The sequence below is a fragment of the Heliconius melpomene genome, chromosome 1 (genome assembly GCF_056956725.1).
Source record: "Heliconius melpomene rosina isolate 202511_hmr_F chromosome 1, ASM5695672v1, whole genome shotgun sequence".
Classification (NCBI taxonomy): Eukaryota; Metazoa; Arthropoda; class Insecta; order Lepidoptera; family Nymphalidae; genus Heliconius; species Heliconius melpomene.
In genome coordinates, this window is record NC_140389.1 from 5,107,851 (window position 1) to 5,126,174 (window position 18,324).

At 30.4% G+C, this 18,324-nt stretch overlaps 2 protein-coding genes and 3 non-coding genes across 7 annotated transcripts in view; 3 read left to right on the forward strand and 2 right to left on the reverse strand.

Moving 5' to 3' along the window:
* Window positions 1-515: 515 nt before the first annotated feature.
* Window positions 516-4,648, reverse strand: LOC146541054 (uncharacterized). Its single transcript, XM_085190483.1, has 8 exons — window positions 4,581-4,648; window positions 3,961-3,997; window positions 3,544-3,605; window positions 2,902-2,988; window positions 2,325-2,650; window positions 1,765-1,850; window positions 998-1,132; window positions 516-734 (listed from the first exon to the last, which is right to left on the reverse strand). Exons 2-8 carry the CDS (start codon window positions 3,964-3,966, stop codon window positions 612-614), a joined length of 825 nt encoding a protein of 274 aa, XP_085046609.1. The 5' UTR covers window positions 3,967-3,997; window positions 4,581-4,648; the 3' UTR covers window positions 516-611.
* Window positions 4,649-7,414: 2,766 nt separating this feature from the next.
* On the forward strand, window positions 7,415-7,487 carry TRNAK-UUU (transfer RNA lysine (anticodon UUU)). The gene has a single exon. It is a non-coding gene; the product is annotated as a tRNA-Lys (tRNA).
* A 501-nt stretch (window positions 7,488-7,988) lies between these two features.
* On the forward strand, window positions 7,989-8,061 carry TRNAN-GUU (transfer RNA asparagine (anticodon GUU)). The gene has a single exon. It is a non-coding gene; the product is annotated as a tRNA-Asn (tRNA).
* Window positions 8,062-11,421: 3,360 nt separating this feature from the next.
* On the forward strand, window positions 11,422-11,494 carry TRNAK-UUU (transfer RNA lysine (anticodon UUU)). The gene has a single exon. It is a non-coding gene; the product is annotated as a tRNA-Lys (tRNA).
* A 4,049-nt stretch (window positions 11,495-15,543) lies between these two features.
* The window catches only part of LOC146541058 (neural/ectodermal development factor IMP-L2-like), a 46,996-nt gene continuing 44,215 nt past the window's right edge, over window positions 15,544-18,324 (reverse strand). For all 3 annotated transcript variants that reach the window (XM_085194202.1, XM_085194277.1, XM_085194113.1), the window contains exons 5-7: window positions 16,522-16,715; window positions 16,072-16,194; window positions 15,544-15,764 (exon numbers count right to left, since the gene is read on the reverse strand). In XM_085194202.1, coding sequence (XP_085050328.1) covers window positions 15,744-15,764; window positions 16,072-16,194; window positions 16,522-16,715 — 338 coding nt within the window. In that variant the 3' untranslated portion in view covers window positions 15,544-15,743. The remainder of the gene's footprint in view (window positions 15,765-16,071; window positions 16,195-16,521; window positions 16,716-18,324) is intronic.

Genomic DNA, 18,324 nt, shown 5'->3' on the forward strand with positions numbered 1-18,324 from the left:
TAAGTTCCATTTGTTGTTCTGATCGCAAGTTCAGTGGGTTACATTGAATTGGTACATAAGTATTCTTAGCAAATGGAACATGAGTAGTCTTAAAGATTTCTAAAAGAAAACGACAAAGTATATAAAAAGCATTATTTTATTGACAATATTTACAAAACATATTATGGCATCGTATAATTATTTATTACAAAAACTTATACATTTTGGTAGTACTGGCCTCATTTATCTTAAAACTACGTATAAAAATCTTAAATCTAATAATATCAAACTCAAAATCCATTATCATAGCCTCAGTCATTGTTAGAATACTTGAAAGAATATGTGTAATATAAAATTGCTTAACAAGGAGTGAATTCGATTACCGCTTGATACACTTTGTATAAAGATTAAATGACTGATAGATTTTTTTAAAAAAGTATTTTTTTAAAATTAGACCCAAACTATAACTTATGTAAGAAGCTTATAAGAATTTATATATTTATAAAAATATATATATTCATGCTGAAAATAACTAGGAAATAGAGATACATATTTTTGAAATTTTAATTTATCATAAAGATAAACGAAGATTATTTAAAAAAAAACATTTAAAAATTGTACTATTTCACATTTTAGTAAGGTCCACTCGCGTTGCTATCATAGCCTTGATTGTTCCTACCGTTGGCCCCAATACCAGTATCTTCATATGATATTCTTGGTTTGTAGCCATTTTCATCTGCTTCGTATTCTACGGTCTAAAAAAAAGAAATATATATATATTTAAGAATATAATATCTAGGTAGTTACGAGGGTTTTTATTTCCATAGAAAATCGGAAACCGGGAAACGGAGTGTCTGATCACTAAGTCTAGTGTCTTCTCAATGCCTACCTATATGCTATATGCAGAATACAGCGTGAAGTGTAAAAAAAAAGTGTTAGTGCAAATTATCAGTACCATTTTTCCAAGTGTTGTTACTTCAATTTCATATTATTAGTAGTAAAAATATGAATTCTTTACCTGTTTTCTGCCATCAGGTAAAAGTACGTAATACAAGCCCTCAGCGCGATCTCCTTGTCTTGACTCGCGGTGACCAAAATCGTTGCCGGAATATTCATCTTTTACCATATATTCGAAGTGATAGTTGGCTGGTTCCTATAAAATGATAAATAACATTGGTAACGTCTTAATTTCTCTTTTAATTTTTAAAGAAACATTCTTACAAAAAAATCATACAACTAAGTAAAGAAAATTGCTGAAATTCCATATAAAAAAAAATGCAGGAGTTGGATCCTAAATTAAAGCTCTGGGCCTCAACACGCCAATCGCCAAAGTTTCACATAGAAACGATGTTTATACTGTTCATGGCGCAAGGGCACAAGAGTGCAACTTTAAATACGACAGGTCATGAGTTCGATTCCCACACGAGGAAAATCAATGTTCAATATTTTCGTTTCTTCGCACTGATAACAAAGCACAGCGTTGACTTCAACCATTTAACATGCAATACTTACCTCAAGAATTCGGAGAAAATTGGGTAACAGAAGTGTCTTAACACTAGGTACCCGGGTTCCCTCGGCCTATCCTGCTATGTGCGAGATACACCGTGAAGCTAAAATAAATATCTTACGCTTCGGCCTGGTGGCCGCTTGCACTTTTGATAGTTGGAATATTACCTGATATTCTGTCATTAGCTCTAAGTAGATATCTATTTTACTTTAATATTTACTTTATTTATAAACTACATAATTTTACTATTTTATAAAGACACAATTTAAAAAACATACCCCATTGCTGCCATCGTCGTATCCGCCACCAGGGGGAAGGTATTGTCTGCTCTGTTGACTGTAGTCGTTGCCAGATCCTTGGTTACCTATAACATTTACATAATTAATAAGACTGACTAAAATAAAAATATCTATTTGGAGCAATCTTGGAAATAGTTTTACATATATACATACATATATACGTAAACATAGCAAACCTCAATATATAACAGGCAAATGAATAAAAAGAATAAAAGAAAGAGGATGATTTTCTTTTACGCCAAAATTTTTCTTAGAATCAAAAGTCACAGGAAAAATAGGCGTAGCAGCGTAGTTTATTACATTTATCCCAGAGAAATCTAAGAATCCATCTTATTTATTAGTCTTTTGTAAACTAACATTATATCATCTTATTATATCAGCATGATTTTGATAATAAATTTATAATTACTTTGCAAATCTTACATGTCAATTAATTGATTTGGTTGAAATATAAAAAAATATAGTAAAGATATACCTAATACAAAATATTTACTATAATAAGAAAATTAAAAAAAAACGCTCATGAATAAAATCCTTACTTCTTAATCCAGGAGTTCCATATTCTTGAGACGGCGTATACTGTATACCAACATTGGGAGGCAAATATTGATTTTTTGGAGCACTGTATTGGTTGATAGGAGTTTGGTATTGGTTCCTGGCAGCGTTGTATTCGTTGTTAGGAGGCAAGTATTGCTTATTCGGGGCTTGGTATTGATTGCTGGGAGCTTGGTATTGGTTGCTGGGAGGTATGTATTGGTTGCTAGGAGCACTGTATTGATTGCTGGGTGGTAAGTATTGGTTGTTTGGTGCTAAATATTGGTTTGAAGGACCTGCTTTTGGTGCTCCATATGTGGATGATGGGCGTCTGTAAATTTATTAACAGGATTTTTTAAAATTAATGAATGTATTTAGTAATAACTATATGATTGTTTTCTAAATATTTCGTAATGCGTTTTTAAAATATTTCCAAATACATACACTTTATGAAAAATTACAATCCATATCAGATAATTGAAATTATTTATATAAATAAAGTTTTAAACAAATATATATTTTATATTTATATAATATAAAATATGAGTTTATTGATAATAAAAATGTATTTAGTTAGTGTACCTAAAAGTAACTCCAGTCTGTCGTTGTCCAAAATTAGGAGTTCCGTATATGGTCGACGGAGATCCTCTTGACTGAGGAGGGAGGTATCTATATGAACAGAAAAAATATTATTATAAATGTGTGGGCATTGTAAATAATTCGGGAAGTAAAAGTAAAAGAGATCAATTTATGTAAAAGAGTTTTACATAAATTGATTAGCACTAAAAGTTAACTTAACTTTTTTGAAAGTTACTAACATTCAAAGTTAACTTTTAAACTAATACGCTTAGAAGCTTAATTTGTTGGACGCTATCCAAATGTCGTGGAAATCAAATGGTGTTATGTTAGAAATTTTTAATTTAATTTGAATACAAGACAAAGATAAATAAATGTACGGAGTGTAAGATTTATCTTCTAAATGTTTAAATATATTTTCTTTTCTTTTATCCATTTCTTTATATAAAATATGTAAGTAAAAATATATTTTAATAGTTTTTATATAAAAGTTGGTTTTAGGATAGTAACTTAGTTAAAATTTTGGTTTTACACTCCTACTTAACAAACCATAAAGGTCTTTTCTTTTACTTTTATGACAATTTTCCTTTGAGCTCTTTGATCAGGTAACCTTGTAACAGTATTAAGATTTTTTTCAATTCTGCTTACCTATTGCTAACCGGGGGCTCTGCCATAGTTGAAACGATGAAAACGGCAGATATTATAAGAATCTAAAAAAAAAATCATGTTATATTAAAATATTTATAGAGATTCGTACTATAAATATGTACGTAATATAAATGCCGTATCAGATTTTACCAAGTTTATCTGATTGTAAACGCGAGGGTTGTGAGTTCCCACTCGGGGGAATAATATATATATATATATATTTTTTATTTTCTAGCTCTGGTTGTTACCAGAGGGAGCGGTGGGTTGAGTTCCACCACTCAACTAGCGATGTCTCGAAAACAGGGCGGAAAATGTGTAAGGGAGTGCTTTAATATTAAGTTATTTTTTCTTATTTGTATAATATATAAGAAATTATAAATTCATAAGAATATGAAGATGAGAAAAATAACAACATACCCTCATTTTTGTTGCTGATGTTAGACGGTGGGTTGAACTGAAATGAAAATCATGAAATAAGTGATCCAAGTTTATTTCGTATAATAAATAAAATTATTTGCATTCTACAGTCGTGGGGATAGATCAAATATTTGTAAATGTAAAATAAAATGCAGCAGGGGCAGATAACATTGAACAAGGGGTGAATTCTCACCCCTTTTTTTTCCCTTTTTTCCTTTTTTCCTTCCCTTTTTTTTACTAATGTTATTCAACATTAGTAAAAAAAAGGGAAGTTGAGGCCATTGCGGCGCAACGGTACAGCGTCTGACTGTATACGCAACACCTGTGGGTTCGATTCCCAATCCAAGAAATCAATTATTTTTATTTTCTCGTTCTGGTAACAACGGCGTGGCGTCGAATTCCACCACTTAATACACATGTCTCTAAAATTGAATTAGGCGTGGTTGCACGTTTAGTTTCCCGCTTTATCCCTCACAAGTATAGCAGGGTTGCAATCCCCTGAGAGGAGAATGAACTCACAAATATCATGTTTACAGCAACCACTATACCACTGCGTATATATAATCGTATATTATAACTATTTATGAACATATCACAGAACAAAATAAAGTTGAACCTACCTCAATATAACTTAAATAGATCCCAATGTCTTCGAGCAATTCGAAGATGTATGTAGATAAGATGATCGCTTTGGAATGATGTAAAATTTGTAACATCCCCGTTATATATAGTACTCTTAGTACAAACCACTCTAGCGCGTGAGATGTGCTTTGATGTAGCATATACGGCTGGAAGGAGGCTTTATTTAAAAAGCTTATAATAAATTTACATATTTTTGTATCAACATTTTTCTTAATAATTATTATAATTATTTAATTTTTGTTTTCTTATTTCATATTTAATAATATTTTGCAATTATAACAGTATTGCAATAATAAACAATTTTTTAAGCTTATTAAATTAAAGTCTACTTTAGTATTTAAAATGTTAACCCATCATCATAATATTTGACTTCTTATCTTCCTATCCCACTTACACATTTTGATTGTAATTTTAACATTATACTCATTTTACAGTTTTAAAAAAGAATATAAAATCTAATCGCAATATATAAACCATAATAAATGTTCAAAAATAATATTAATAGATCAGTTCTTAAATACAATATTAGTAGAGCATACTTCCAGCACTTAGCTCTACAATCACCGAAAGTTGATGCGTCGTGCTCTACTTATTACGATTGAAGCGAGCTTTATCAATTTCAATATAGCTTATTACCTACAACATATTCGCAATGTTTATAATAATTGCGTCTAACTAGTTTCTGTATTCTGCTTTGGCTGTATTCTTTAAATTTAATAATAATAAAAGTTTTGTATACATATATGAATATAACTTGAAGCTGTCGAGGCACAAGCGTGTACGCAGTTGTAACTAAGCACGACAGCTGTGAGTTTGCATATCATATTCGTAATATTAAAAAAATAATTCTATTAAAAAAAAAACTATTTAAACAATAAAACACCAGTTAAAATAGAGTGGCTTTCGATTTCTTTTTGCTTTGCAAAGTACCAACTTACTTACACTTAGGACATAGTATGTACAATTGTAGTTTTGTCTTATTGGGTCGGTCGGTCGGTTACACAGAAAAAAAAACTTGATAGTTGATAGAGACTGGCTGGAGGAGAGCGATAATGACCATGGCGAGGCCCACTAAAGCCTATATCTTATATACTCTGAGATCTTCTAATCCATAAAACTAGGAAGTTTCATCCCTTAAATAACATTTCTCAGTGAAAATCGAACTCACGAGCCTTGTGTACATCTACTGAACCATGATGGCGTATCAATAAATGATGTAACATAATTTGATGAAACTTTTCTAAAAAGGAGCTATTAATAAATTCCCAACAATAATATATAATTACTTTGAAGGCCAATTACTGATAAAAATGCTAGTGATGCTCACTTATTATGATGTAAGTTATCGATATATTTTATTCGTAGACTATACGAATATTGTGACTGTGGGTTCGATTCTTATTCCATAGTATGATACCTATTATATATATATATATATATACCTATTATATATATTATATATATATATAATAGAAAAATATACATATTTTCCACGTTGAGGCCAGTCGTGGTGCAGTAGCACAAGCGCGACTGTAAAAGCGACAGTGGGTTGTGGGTGGTTGCGGGTTAGCATTCCACTCGAGAAAATGAAATATTTAATATTTTCATTTCTTCGCTCTGGTAACAAGGCAAAGGTTGAGTTCCACCACGAAACAAATACAACTTCTTATAAATTACTTATAAGAAGGTAAACGCGACGATTGTGAATTCGAATCCCACTCGGGCGAATAAACTATTTTGAATTTCTTCGCTCTGGTTATAAGACAAAAAAAGCATATCATAGATATATATTCTACATAGTCTATGTAGAACTATTATCAGTTTATGTCTAGAACATATATAATATAATTGGAAGGGTTATATATGTATTTAGCAACAAATAATACTATCGTGACGCTATCTGGACGATTTGCTTACATTGCTCAATATGCGTAATGGATCTGGGCTCAATTTTGCGTCATTTAAAATATTTTGTTTGATGCCGTCGCGGCACAGTGGTGGTCGACTGTTGTGAGTTTGATTCCCACTCAGTGAAAAAAAACCTTTTGTTATCAGGGCACTGTTGAAATCCGCCACTCAATACGGAATATGTTATAAATTCGATAGTGCGTGTCTAACGGTGTATCTTAAAAATAGGCTATTTCTGCCTACCCAAAAAAAATACTAAAAGAGATCTACTATAGAGGTTCAAAAATAATCTAATTTCCCATCACTATAATTTCAAAAGCATGATACGATAATCGAGATGTAACACGATTACTCGTTTCATCGATTATATTCGAGAGCAAGGTCTCGATGCTTTGAATTACTGTATGATTTAGAACATTTTAATAAGGTGTTTTAATGGAATTTCGAAGATGGTGTAATAGTATACAGGTGTTGTAGTTCAAAACAAGCAGCATCACGGTTGCCGCAAAGCAGGTTAAGTGGAGGGAACCTACTGTTAAGACACTCCGTTTTCGCAATTGTATTTTAATTATATTAATTTTATATTTACATACATTTGTATTGTAATAAGGGGAAAAAAAAATATAATCTAGTGATTCAACACTTTGTTTCCTGTATCCTCCACATTTTTAAGATTTTTATTTTTGGAAATAAATAGCTTCAAGTTATTTTTTATTACAATAATGAATATCAGCTTTAGAAAAGCTTATAAATACATAAATAAATTTAATTTTGGAAACTTTTAAAAGTTCTCTACTAAAAATGATAAATACAGTATTCGTTATTTGTTCTTATAAGTTTTTATTGTTAAGTTGTTAAGTGAGGTAATAAGAAGTGATGTGATATTTTATACATCATTGTCACAGCCCGGATAGCTCAGTCGGTAGAGCATTGGACTTTTAATCCAAGGGTCCAGGGTTCAAGTCCCTGTTCGGGCGAGCTTTTTGTATAGGTTTCCTATAATAAATATAATAAAAAATATATAATGAGGGTGTTTTACATCGTTCTGTGTTTTGTAATGTATTATGTAATTTTATTTGAATTTTTGTGTAGTTGTTTTTGTGTTATTGTTGATTTTGTTTGTGTTTTTAATTTTTAAACTTTTGTGTTTTGTCTAGTTTACAAGTTTCCTTTAAATACTTATTTTTAGTTAGGTATTTACAAGCTTTTCTAAAGCTCATATTCATTACTATAACAAGCATCAAATCGATAGGCACAACATAGGCAGAAAGTGGGGAGGAAAGTGTCTTAATGGGAACTAGTTCACAGGTTCTCCCTGCATACCCTGATATGTACAGCGTAAAGCTAAAAAAAGCATCGAACTTAGTATCAAGAGTCAAGACACTTCGTTCTTCATTTTTCTCGTCATATTCGACATTTGTATTAGTGGCGCTACTCATTGCCGTATCAGATTTTAAAAAATGAGTAGATTCCCAAAAGCCTCCGTGGCGCAATGGTTAGCGCGTTCGGCTGTTAACCGAAAGGTTGGTGGTTCGACCCCACCCGGGGGCGAGATGTTCTACAAATATAATATGTAGAACTTTTTGTAATAATAATTTTGTATGTGAATTTTTAGTGTTTTGGATCAAATAATTAAATTTTAAAATCAAAATAACCACAAAAAAATTGCACATCTATATTTTTTTACCTAATTAAAATGGTCCGCCACTCAACTACTCACCTCGTACCAAACGCCAAGCTTTGTCTTATTAACAGAGCGAGGAAATGACAACAATTAATTGCCCTCAATGGGAATCGAACCCACGACCTGTCGCTTTTACAGTCATACTTCTGGCCTGGCCTCATGCATATTTATCATTCCTCTTATTAAGATAATCATTGCCTCGCTTCAATATATAAAATATTATACAAACGTGAAGATATTTCAGTCGGCAAATTATAACTACATAGTGACACAGTGTTCAATCTAAATCAATGTAGCAGTGGTTGCCCAATCTCAGTCGGGTCGTGAGTTGTCTTACCGCGCTGAAATATCGATTAATTATTGGTGGTCTGGTGCAAGTTGTGAGAAACCATAGAGGATATTATTAGCGATTTTTTTATATAAGAAAATATGTTTTTTTTTTTTTTTAATTTAAATGTAAGTAGAAGTATGTTTATTATTGTAAGTATTAAAATTCTTAGATAATTCTATTTTTTTGTTTATTTCTTTTAATTGATTTTTATTATAAATGCATATAAATACGATAAATAATAATATGTTTATAAATATAAATACTTTTTTTATGTTTTAGTTAGGAGTGTGTTACTAATATTATTTGATTGTGGTTATCGTACATTACAAATACAGTAAAAATAATCCAGAAAATATTTGAGGACTCAGCCCCCATGTTACACATGTTCCAGTTAAGCATTACGTGAATCGCTGTCATACTTTGTCACTTTACCAGAGCGAGGAAATGAAGATAACTTATTTCTCTATTAGACAAAACTCAAAACCGTCGCTTTTATAGCCAGACGATAAGCATTTATGAAAGTTAAATTTAAAAATAATATCTATACTAATATAATAAAGCGGAAGAGTTTGTTTGTTTGTTTGTTTGTTTGTTTGTTTGTTTGTTTGTTTGTTTGTTTGTTTGTTTGAACGCTAAGATCTCTGGATCTACTGGTCCGATTTACATTGTTTTTGTTTTGTATGAAAGCTGCATTCTTCAAAAGTGCTATAGGCTATATAACATTACATTACACATATAAATTAATATATTTTAAAGTACTTTTTAATTTGACATGCAATTTATTCTGCCATGTTAATAACAACCGTCGCGTCGCTACGCAACCGTTACCGCGACATTTTGATATTCATCCTTATGAAAATAAACATTATAGCATTTTATCTATTGAAATTATAGTTTACTGTATAACATTCTAATAAATAATTAAGGAGATGTCACTGATTCGAAATGACCAAGCCTACGGGCGGCACGGTGTGAGTATGACCGACGCGAACGGGCAGATGACGTTGATGGTTTTATTACATTTTCGAACTTTATTTGCTGTTTATAATTAATTTAAAATACACTTTGGTTCTCTTCTTATTTTATTTGATATTGCTGGCAAAAAATATCCTTTTAGGTAGTTTTTAGGTACGGATTATTTTTACTTCTTATGGTATTTTTACTTAATTTGTAGTTATTTTTACTTCTTATGTTGGTTTTCAATTTCTCAGATATTTTTTCCAATAATATGTCTCTACTTATTATTATTTTTGATTATTTAAGCTTATATTTTCTTACTAATTCTATTGAAAACTGAAAATATAGTTAATAAATATTCTTATAGTTTAAGCAGGCGTAGCCGCGTCCGGGTCCACTAGTATTCAATATAAATAGAAATTATAGTTTAAACCACACGCCAAATGTAAGTCCTAATAATTTTGCTTTCGCACGAATTTGCCAAAGCTCGGTACCTATTTGGTACACATGTTTAATGATAGTGGATGCTCATAGCAGGTATTTCTATTTGGATATACATATTGAAAATACAACGAAAAACAGTTTGTTTGTAAATCATGTATATAATACGAATAATTAAAAAAAATAATAAAAATACGTTTCTGTACACCAAGTGTATAAATTACATACACGAGCCTAACTTGAATGACTCTTGGTGAAGCCCCTGGCTCCATCATCAGACCAGCTCGATGAAACCATATTATTGTATTATTACCTATGCTTAGTATAACAAGTAGCCAAATTTCATGATGATACAATTATTTTCAGTGGTTCAAATTCGATTTGTTAGATTTTATTACACAGTTACAAAGTCACAAGTCAAATCTTTTTCTTTTTTCACACTTAATAGTAATTGGAGATTTAAATCCAAATTAATTTGTATAAATATACAATTGAAATAAAAATAAATGCATGGTTATAGCAACACGTAGAGCATGAGTTCTATTTTTTTTGCATGACTTTTTGACAATTGCGGTGTTTAGTTCCGACACTTAACGGATGGATGGATGGATGGATTGCCCGTTTATTAAAACGAGTAGTTCATCTATACATAAGATTTAGTGATTTTCTTTATAATTTTAAAAAACGATTTCATACGAAACTTGAATCACATATAAAACACACAAAAAATAATTAAACCTTCATAGACTGGGCTGAACTGAAACGGACTGAACTAGATACGTCAAAATAAACTTTTTACCACAAATGCCAATCATTCTATCGCGAAATACTTATGAAGGACGTCTAAAGTGGTCTCATTATCAAAGTACACGACTTCATATGTAGGTAAGTATAATGTGCTTACACTGATCATTCAATAGTTTAGCGTTAAATAATTTGTAGTAATCAACATGTTTTGAATTGATTTTACGTAAGGTGGTCTATTCTAAAATATTTACTAATACAATTTTTAAGTATTAATTTATTATCTAATTAATTATCAAGTAGGAATGCATACAGCCTAAAAAACTTTGTGTTGACAGTTAAGTACTTGAAAATTGGCAATTGGAGTGAGAAAATAAACTCACTTATGATCGATACAACAATATCGATTATTATTATTTTTTTCTATTTAAATATAATATACGTGAGTTTCACACCAAATTAAAATGACAATCTACTAAAAGAAATGTGGATCCTCGCTTGGGTGATTGCGCTTTTATTGAAATAAAAGTACTTACGCAGGGTGAGCTTCATCTAACACGTAGTATTAAATACATGAGATATAAATACTTAAAATAAGATTTTCTTATTTTTGATAAGCTAAATGCATCAGTTATGACCATCCCAATTGTGCCATTATTATGCTAATATTTTATATGATAAACATAAAGTTATTGACTAACACAATCGTATATCATTAATAATATAAACAGATTATTTCCCAATAAATACCATAGCCCGGATAGCTCAGTCGGTAGAGCATTGGACTTTTAATCCAAGGGTCCAGGGTTCAAGTCCCTGTTCGGGCGGTAACATTTTTATATTATTGTCTTTAGTTTTTAATCATAACAAACTAAATAAAATTGAGCTTATTCATTATAATTGTATAGATTTGAAATTAATTAGAGTTGCTTTTTTTAATAGTTACTTAACATATTTTGAGTTGAGAATGTGTAAGGCTTAAATTTTTTATCTATGTTTTAACCCTATAATTTCGGTAAGTGTGAGAGTTTTATCACTTAACATATAAAGTCTCTTTACAAAAACCATAATATGTTTCTTATATATAAAATAAATAAATAAAATTAACAATAAAATATGAAACGGTTTCAGAATAGCTCCCAAGTCGTGTATTAAGTATTAATATGTTAACGCACGATTCACCAATCGCAATAATTTTACCATGTTCACGATATTGCTTCATTATCGTCTTAATCGTCTATAATATATAACATAGGCATCTAGAGAATGTTGAAAGTGTAGTGACAGATCACTCTTTCAAGTAACGTTTATTCTAATTTCAAGGATATCCCTTATATCTTATAGTGTCAAGATAAGGAAACAAAACTTAGATTAAAGACATAAAGAATGAGGTGTTCCTTTTGCATTGTCCGATGCATGGTGTTTTTTGAATTGGCATTTAATTTAAAGATATACTTAGTATAAGAAAAAAACTTAGACACCCCCTAGCTTTAGTTTTAGAGTGAATATTTAAAATGTTTTAAAATAGAATAATAATAAATAATAATAAGGATGTAGAAGTAGTATAAAGATGTAAAGACTTAATATTTCTAGAGCATTATTTGTTTTTTTTCCTTAAATATTAAAAAAAAAATCATTAAAAATTTCAACTCTGCCTTATGAAAAAAAAAAAATAAGTTATTTGCTAACAGACATACAGCTAATAATATTAATCAATATATTAATAGTATTTAGATATTAAAGTTTAATTTGTATGACCTTGAGCTAGATCGTCTTTTCATAATTTAACATACTATAATTATACGTTTTGTAATTAACATAAGTATGACTTGGGGCTTTGAAATTAAAGTGAGTTAAAATTTAGGGCAATATTACTTTTTCTATATATTTATGCTGTCTACTTATAAGATATGATTGTAATGAGGCTGTCATGGCGCAGCGGTACATCAACTGACTGTATACGCGATGGTTGTGGGTTCGATTTTCACTTGAGAAAGAATTAAAAAAAACAATTTAATTTCGGCAACACAACCAGGGTTTATAAAGCATAATACATAATGATTTATCTATTATCACTAGATTTTTTCTTTTAATAGATAGATGGATAAGCCAAAAAGAAAATAAAGCCATGTCCACACTCTCCTACAAACCGCACGACTTCTTACAGCCGGTATAATAACTAATTGCGCAATAACAAACACTGGTGAATGCGATCACGACGATGCGATCTGGATGCTATCATTAATCATTATGTTAACTTCTTGTTTAAGCGTCTTGATCTTTGATCTATATTGAATCGTAAACTAGATTTAAGATTAAGACTTCGTTTTGCCTATGTTCAATGATACGACGGATTGTGGGTTCGATTCCTACTGGAGGAAATGAAATATTTGATATATTTTTTCTCCGCTCTGATTTCGAGGAAAAGCGCGGCATTAAGTTACGCCACTAAACACGCAATGCTTACAGAATTCAGCACAAAATGGGGAATGGAGTGTCTTTAAACTAGGTTTCCTACCCTGCTGTACGTACTTACATATATACATAAAATACAGCGTGAAGCTAAAAAAATTATTTCATTTCCATCAGGGGGTATAACTGCAGCGTAAGCACATAATATATGTTTCTCTTAAAACTTATTCGATGCTGCTTTGCTTTGTTTAGCTATATTTCCTTTGTCTGATGATTGCTTTAATTGGATGTAAAGAAGGATGTAAGTGTAACTTTATGATAAGTAAGAAGTGTGTCAGTAATACTATATATGTTACTGCGTTTGCTTGCCAACACAATATTTTTTTCTAGGGAGTTCCCTAGAAAACAAAAATTATATAAACTAGGAAACTTCCTATACTCGTTGAAATTGCTCGGTGCAATATCGGGTTGAATCTTATAAATATAATAAAAATAAAACAAATGGTTTCCAGTTTTTAATTAACTCAATATCTACGAATCACAGTCTACTACTTGTTAATAGATCACAATATTTAAATAATACCATTGCTGTATGTTTATTTATAAGTTACAACAATTATAATTAAAATAGGCAGATTCGGTTTCAGTTTTGCGTCCACACGGTGTTTATAACGCTGCGACAGAATTTTATATAGAATATAAAATGCAACAAAAGTATATAAAAATAGTTTTCTGCAAGAATTTACTTAAAAAATGTTAATGAAATGTCTAGTACCTACTACAAATAGGTCTTATCAAAACAATGCTATAGTACATTTTAATGTTGAGAGATTATTTATTAAAATTATACAAAATAATAAAAATTATATGAACATATGAAATAATACAATTTGTTTCTTAAAAAACAACCTACTTCTACTTCCGGTCCAGCGGAAGTATTTTATTTACAAACTAACTTAATAAGTACAAAACGAGACGTTTTACTTATTCTATATTTAGAAATACTGAAAAGTTACTATTAAGTAGAGAGAACAAGTCAGTAAGCCATTTCTATAAGCCTCATCATTAGAAACATTTTGTTTTAGCCTCAATTTTGACAGTTAACTTTAGTTATCATTTCATTATTTCCAAAATTAATGTGAAACTTTTTGAATACAGATAGAACTAATTGAACTACAGACAGAGTGATATTACTAACTTCATTTGTTTAATAAAAAAGTAAGCATAAAATATACGTAAATATAAAAAAAAACTTTCCTTCACATAAGAATATTAACCTTTAAGTATGGACGTCGGGTCTCACAGACCCATCTAGGTCTACGAATTCTACAAATCGGCCACTTCTCGGTGACCTCCGCCACTAAGTCGCTCAGTACCTTTCGTATTAATGCCAAAATGAATGTAGATAGCAGTGGTTGTGTCTCTGGCTTCAAAACACGTGAGTATTTAACTTTCTAAACGGGGCCTGGGTCTGTCAGACCCGACGTCCATGTTTCCCATACATAATGATTTCAAAACACCATATATTTTTATAATATTACAAAATATACTTTAATATTTTAATTGTATTATTTGTATTCAAATGTTTTTATTGTTATATATCATATATTATTTTGCATTGTTTGTCCTATATTTTAGTAATATAAATATTATTTACCTAAAAAAAAGATTAGATTTTTTTAGTTTTTATGATAAAATGGAAAAAAATGATCGACCAAGCATGTCAGGGACAAATATATCGGTACTTTATAATCAACATCAAACAAAAGAATTGGACGACGACATTTTAAAAAGAAAATAACACTTTATCAAATAAAAAGACGCGTTTCATATACTAAACTACTCTAAGAATTAAGAATGACTTTGACTCGCGTTTCGCGATCTGATCTATCATTTATTGAGCATGAAGCTAAAAAAATAGTTTTGGGTTCTTGAAAAACATGTATACTTTGCCCCCATAAGATATATAGAAAGACAACACATACTTATGTTGACTGCAATCGTCCTGTTTGCCAACAATGTTGAAAGCCATTGTGTATCGATGTTCAATTGTACCTTATATTGAGGTGTTGTCAAAATTTTTATTTTACACCATAAGATGTAATTTCTTTATTTTTTTTAATTGTTAGACTTTATATTTTGTTAAAAAAATATTTATTTTATTATCTGTCTTTTTTTTATAGTATTATTTTCTTAAGAGTCATCCCATGTGGCCAAAGACTGAAATTGTGACTTTAAGTTACTTAAATCGTAGTGATGCGTAAAGTTTAATAAAAAGCGATTTTATTTATATTGATTTTGTTTGATTTGAGGCTATTCATGTAAATTAAAACATAAAATTGTCTTCTTCCTTTAAAAAACAGACGGAATATGACCAATAAATACACTGGTCTGACAGACCCGACGTCCATATGTGTGTTATAAAAAAGTCACGTCCATAGTTAAAGGTTAAAAATCGACTTGAACTATTTGAACTCTCCGTTAATAGAAGCAATGACACATTGTATCTAAATAGTAGTAAAAAAAATATTTTACAATACTTTTAATGTAATTATTAAAAAACGCAATATATTATTAATAAAATCGCAGCGTCTCGTCGCGCGTGTGAAGCGCGTTATCCTTACTAGCAACAGGAACTTAAGTTTGATTATTATTTATATTAATTTATCCATCCGTATCGTTTGGCTGAAACAAAAGAAAAATACTTTTAAAATTCATACATTTTCATATGATTAATTAGAGTCTCTCAGTTTTCAGTAAAATAACAATATTCTATAGGCATTTTATATTTTTATTTTGAAAATACTTAGAGTGGGTCTCATACCAATCTATTGTAATGTGCACTAATCCAACTGAGTAGTTATGTTTATTGCAGAAGAAACCAAAGTAAAAAATCACTGATAACTTATTCCATAAGAGAAACAAAGGTATTAACATCGTATATTTTTTTGAATAAAATTTGCGTTAAATTGTAAATAAAAAAAATACTTACTCGTGCCGGATAAACAAACGTTTTGATCTCAGTGCTTCCAAAGACATTGGACGCTTTGCAATAGAATTCTCCCATATCAGACCACTGTAATGAAGTGATCACTAACTCTCCTGAACGAAGCACCTGTAGAAAATGTATGTTTTAATGAAGACAACAATTTCATGAGATTATCTTAAATCTATAGCGCCATCTCGTATCGAATAGCAGAAATAATAATTTGTATTCTTTGAATTTATCACTATTAGTGACTTTTAGAAGAAAGAAAGGTAAAAATTACCTTGGTAGTGCAAAAAAATAATAGAGAGACAAAATAATAAAAAATAATAGACATATAACATTTTATAATATAAATAAGATAGGAAAAAAAAGCTGGATCTAATTATTGTGACTTTAATCATTATTATTTTATTGAACAGATTTTATCTTAATAAGGCACAAAATAAGTCTCACCTTCATCCTATTATCATTTTTAATAACAGTTCCATTATTATTCTTCCACATGACCACTGGTCGGGGATGTCCTTTCACTCGGCAAGGCAATACAATGTTGCTACCCATTATATCTACATAAACTTTGTACGAAACTAGTATGCGGGGCGCTAGCGGCACGAGTTTTGATCGCTCTGTAATATCAGTGCTGCCATCTGTTGACAAGTAGAACGTAACTTTAAAATTTATAAAATAATAATAATTTTAACACAGTATTGATGATACTGGAAAAAGGTGACGTAAAAATCACGAGGAATCCCCGGAGAGCATGTACGGAGAGGTTGATGACCTTAGACCTTAGTGTCAATAATAATTTATTTCTCCGTGTGGGAATCGAATCCACAACCGTTCACTGTCAAGCGCCTTAGCCGCTAAGCCTTATAAAGTAATTATAATAGCCAAAAATATCAAATAACGCAGGTCTTCAGTTCTCTGGGGCTTATATTACACGAACCGACGAAACTAATAAAAAAATATTATCAAAGTTTAAGGATATTTGATTAGTTCCCAAGTGAATGAATACTTATAACATTTAATTAGACTATTTCTATATTTATTCTGTATTTATTTGGCCATTATTCTGCTTTATATAATAATATATTTAGACAATAATCGTATTATTTTTTACATATAAGTAAATGCAATAATTTGATTTCATATTGTATAAGTATAAACATATATTATATAAAGAAAAAAACACATATGCTTTTAAATACGGTGTGGTGAACGAAATTAATAAATCCTAAATTACGGGATTTCGATTTTTTTTAGCTTCACGCTATATCCTGCACAGAGGACTGCAAAGGGACAGAGGGAAACTGGAAAACCAGTGTTAAGACACTCTGTTCCCATTAAGAGTTCCTCCAGAACTTCCATTTCCACTTTCCGCTGAATTCTTGAGACATTTCAAACTCACACTCACAAGAACTGGTAAGCTTTTCAAACAATAACATTATAGTTATTTCGCAGTAGTGTATAATTGCTATTGCAATATTTCAGGCATTGTCATCATATATAGCTTTTTACATAGAACAGTTGTGAGTTAAATAAGAAATTAATTTCTATATTATAATTCTAGATATAGTTTACTATTTATTCAAATTTCTCTCATTTCATATTGTTATTATATTATGGATGGCGGAAAATAGCCTCCGCCTATATGAAAAAAATTGGTCTTAAATAAAATAAGTATTCCCACAAATGACAATCATATTTAATCAGACAGGTTATACGTATACGATACGTAACAATGGCTCCAGTTTATTTCACGTTTTAATTATGTGTTTCGCACCCTTTATCCCGAATATAGAAGAGTGGGTAGAGATAACCTATTTTTAAGACTTTGTTTCTGAATTCGGTGCACAAGCGAAGTAGCGGAATTCAATATAGCATTTTGTCTATTTTAATTTCTTTGTTCTGGTAACATGGCAAAGTTTGACCTTGAGTTGGCAATTCCTCCATAATTTGGCGGTAAGTGAGGAACGGTAGTGTCTTAACACTAGGTTTCCAGTTTCCATCTGCCTACTCTGCTATGTACGCGATATATGGACGCACTATGTTAAGCATAGTAGTTAACTTCGAGTAGCGGAAATTTATAAAAATCACCCTACAGAGATGCTAGCAGCAATAATAAGTTTTCAAACATATAATAATTTCGATGTAGCCTGATGAGAACGTATGGCTTAGTTGATAGTGCTTGGACGGTTTCCAAGAAACGCGGATTCAATTTCCGCTACGTTAATTTTCTTATTTTTTATAAAAAGT

What these genes read in the sequence shown, in the direction of transcription:
- LOC146541054 (XM_085190483.1), bottom strand. An exon ending in ACGACGATGGCAGCAATGGG is followed by an intron (nt 1,133 to 1,764) that starts GTATGTTTTTTA and finishes ATCATTTTATAG; the next exon opens with GAACCAGCCAACTATCACTT. An exon ending in TACCTGATGGCAGAAAACAG is followed by an intron (nt 735 to 997) that starts GTAAAGAATTCA and finishes TCTTTTTTTTAG; the next exon opens with ACCGTAGAATACGAAGCAGA.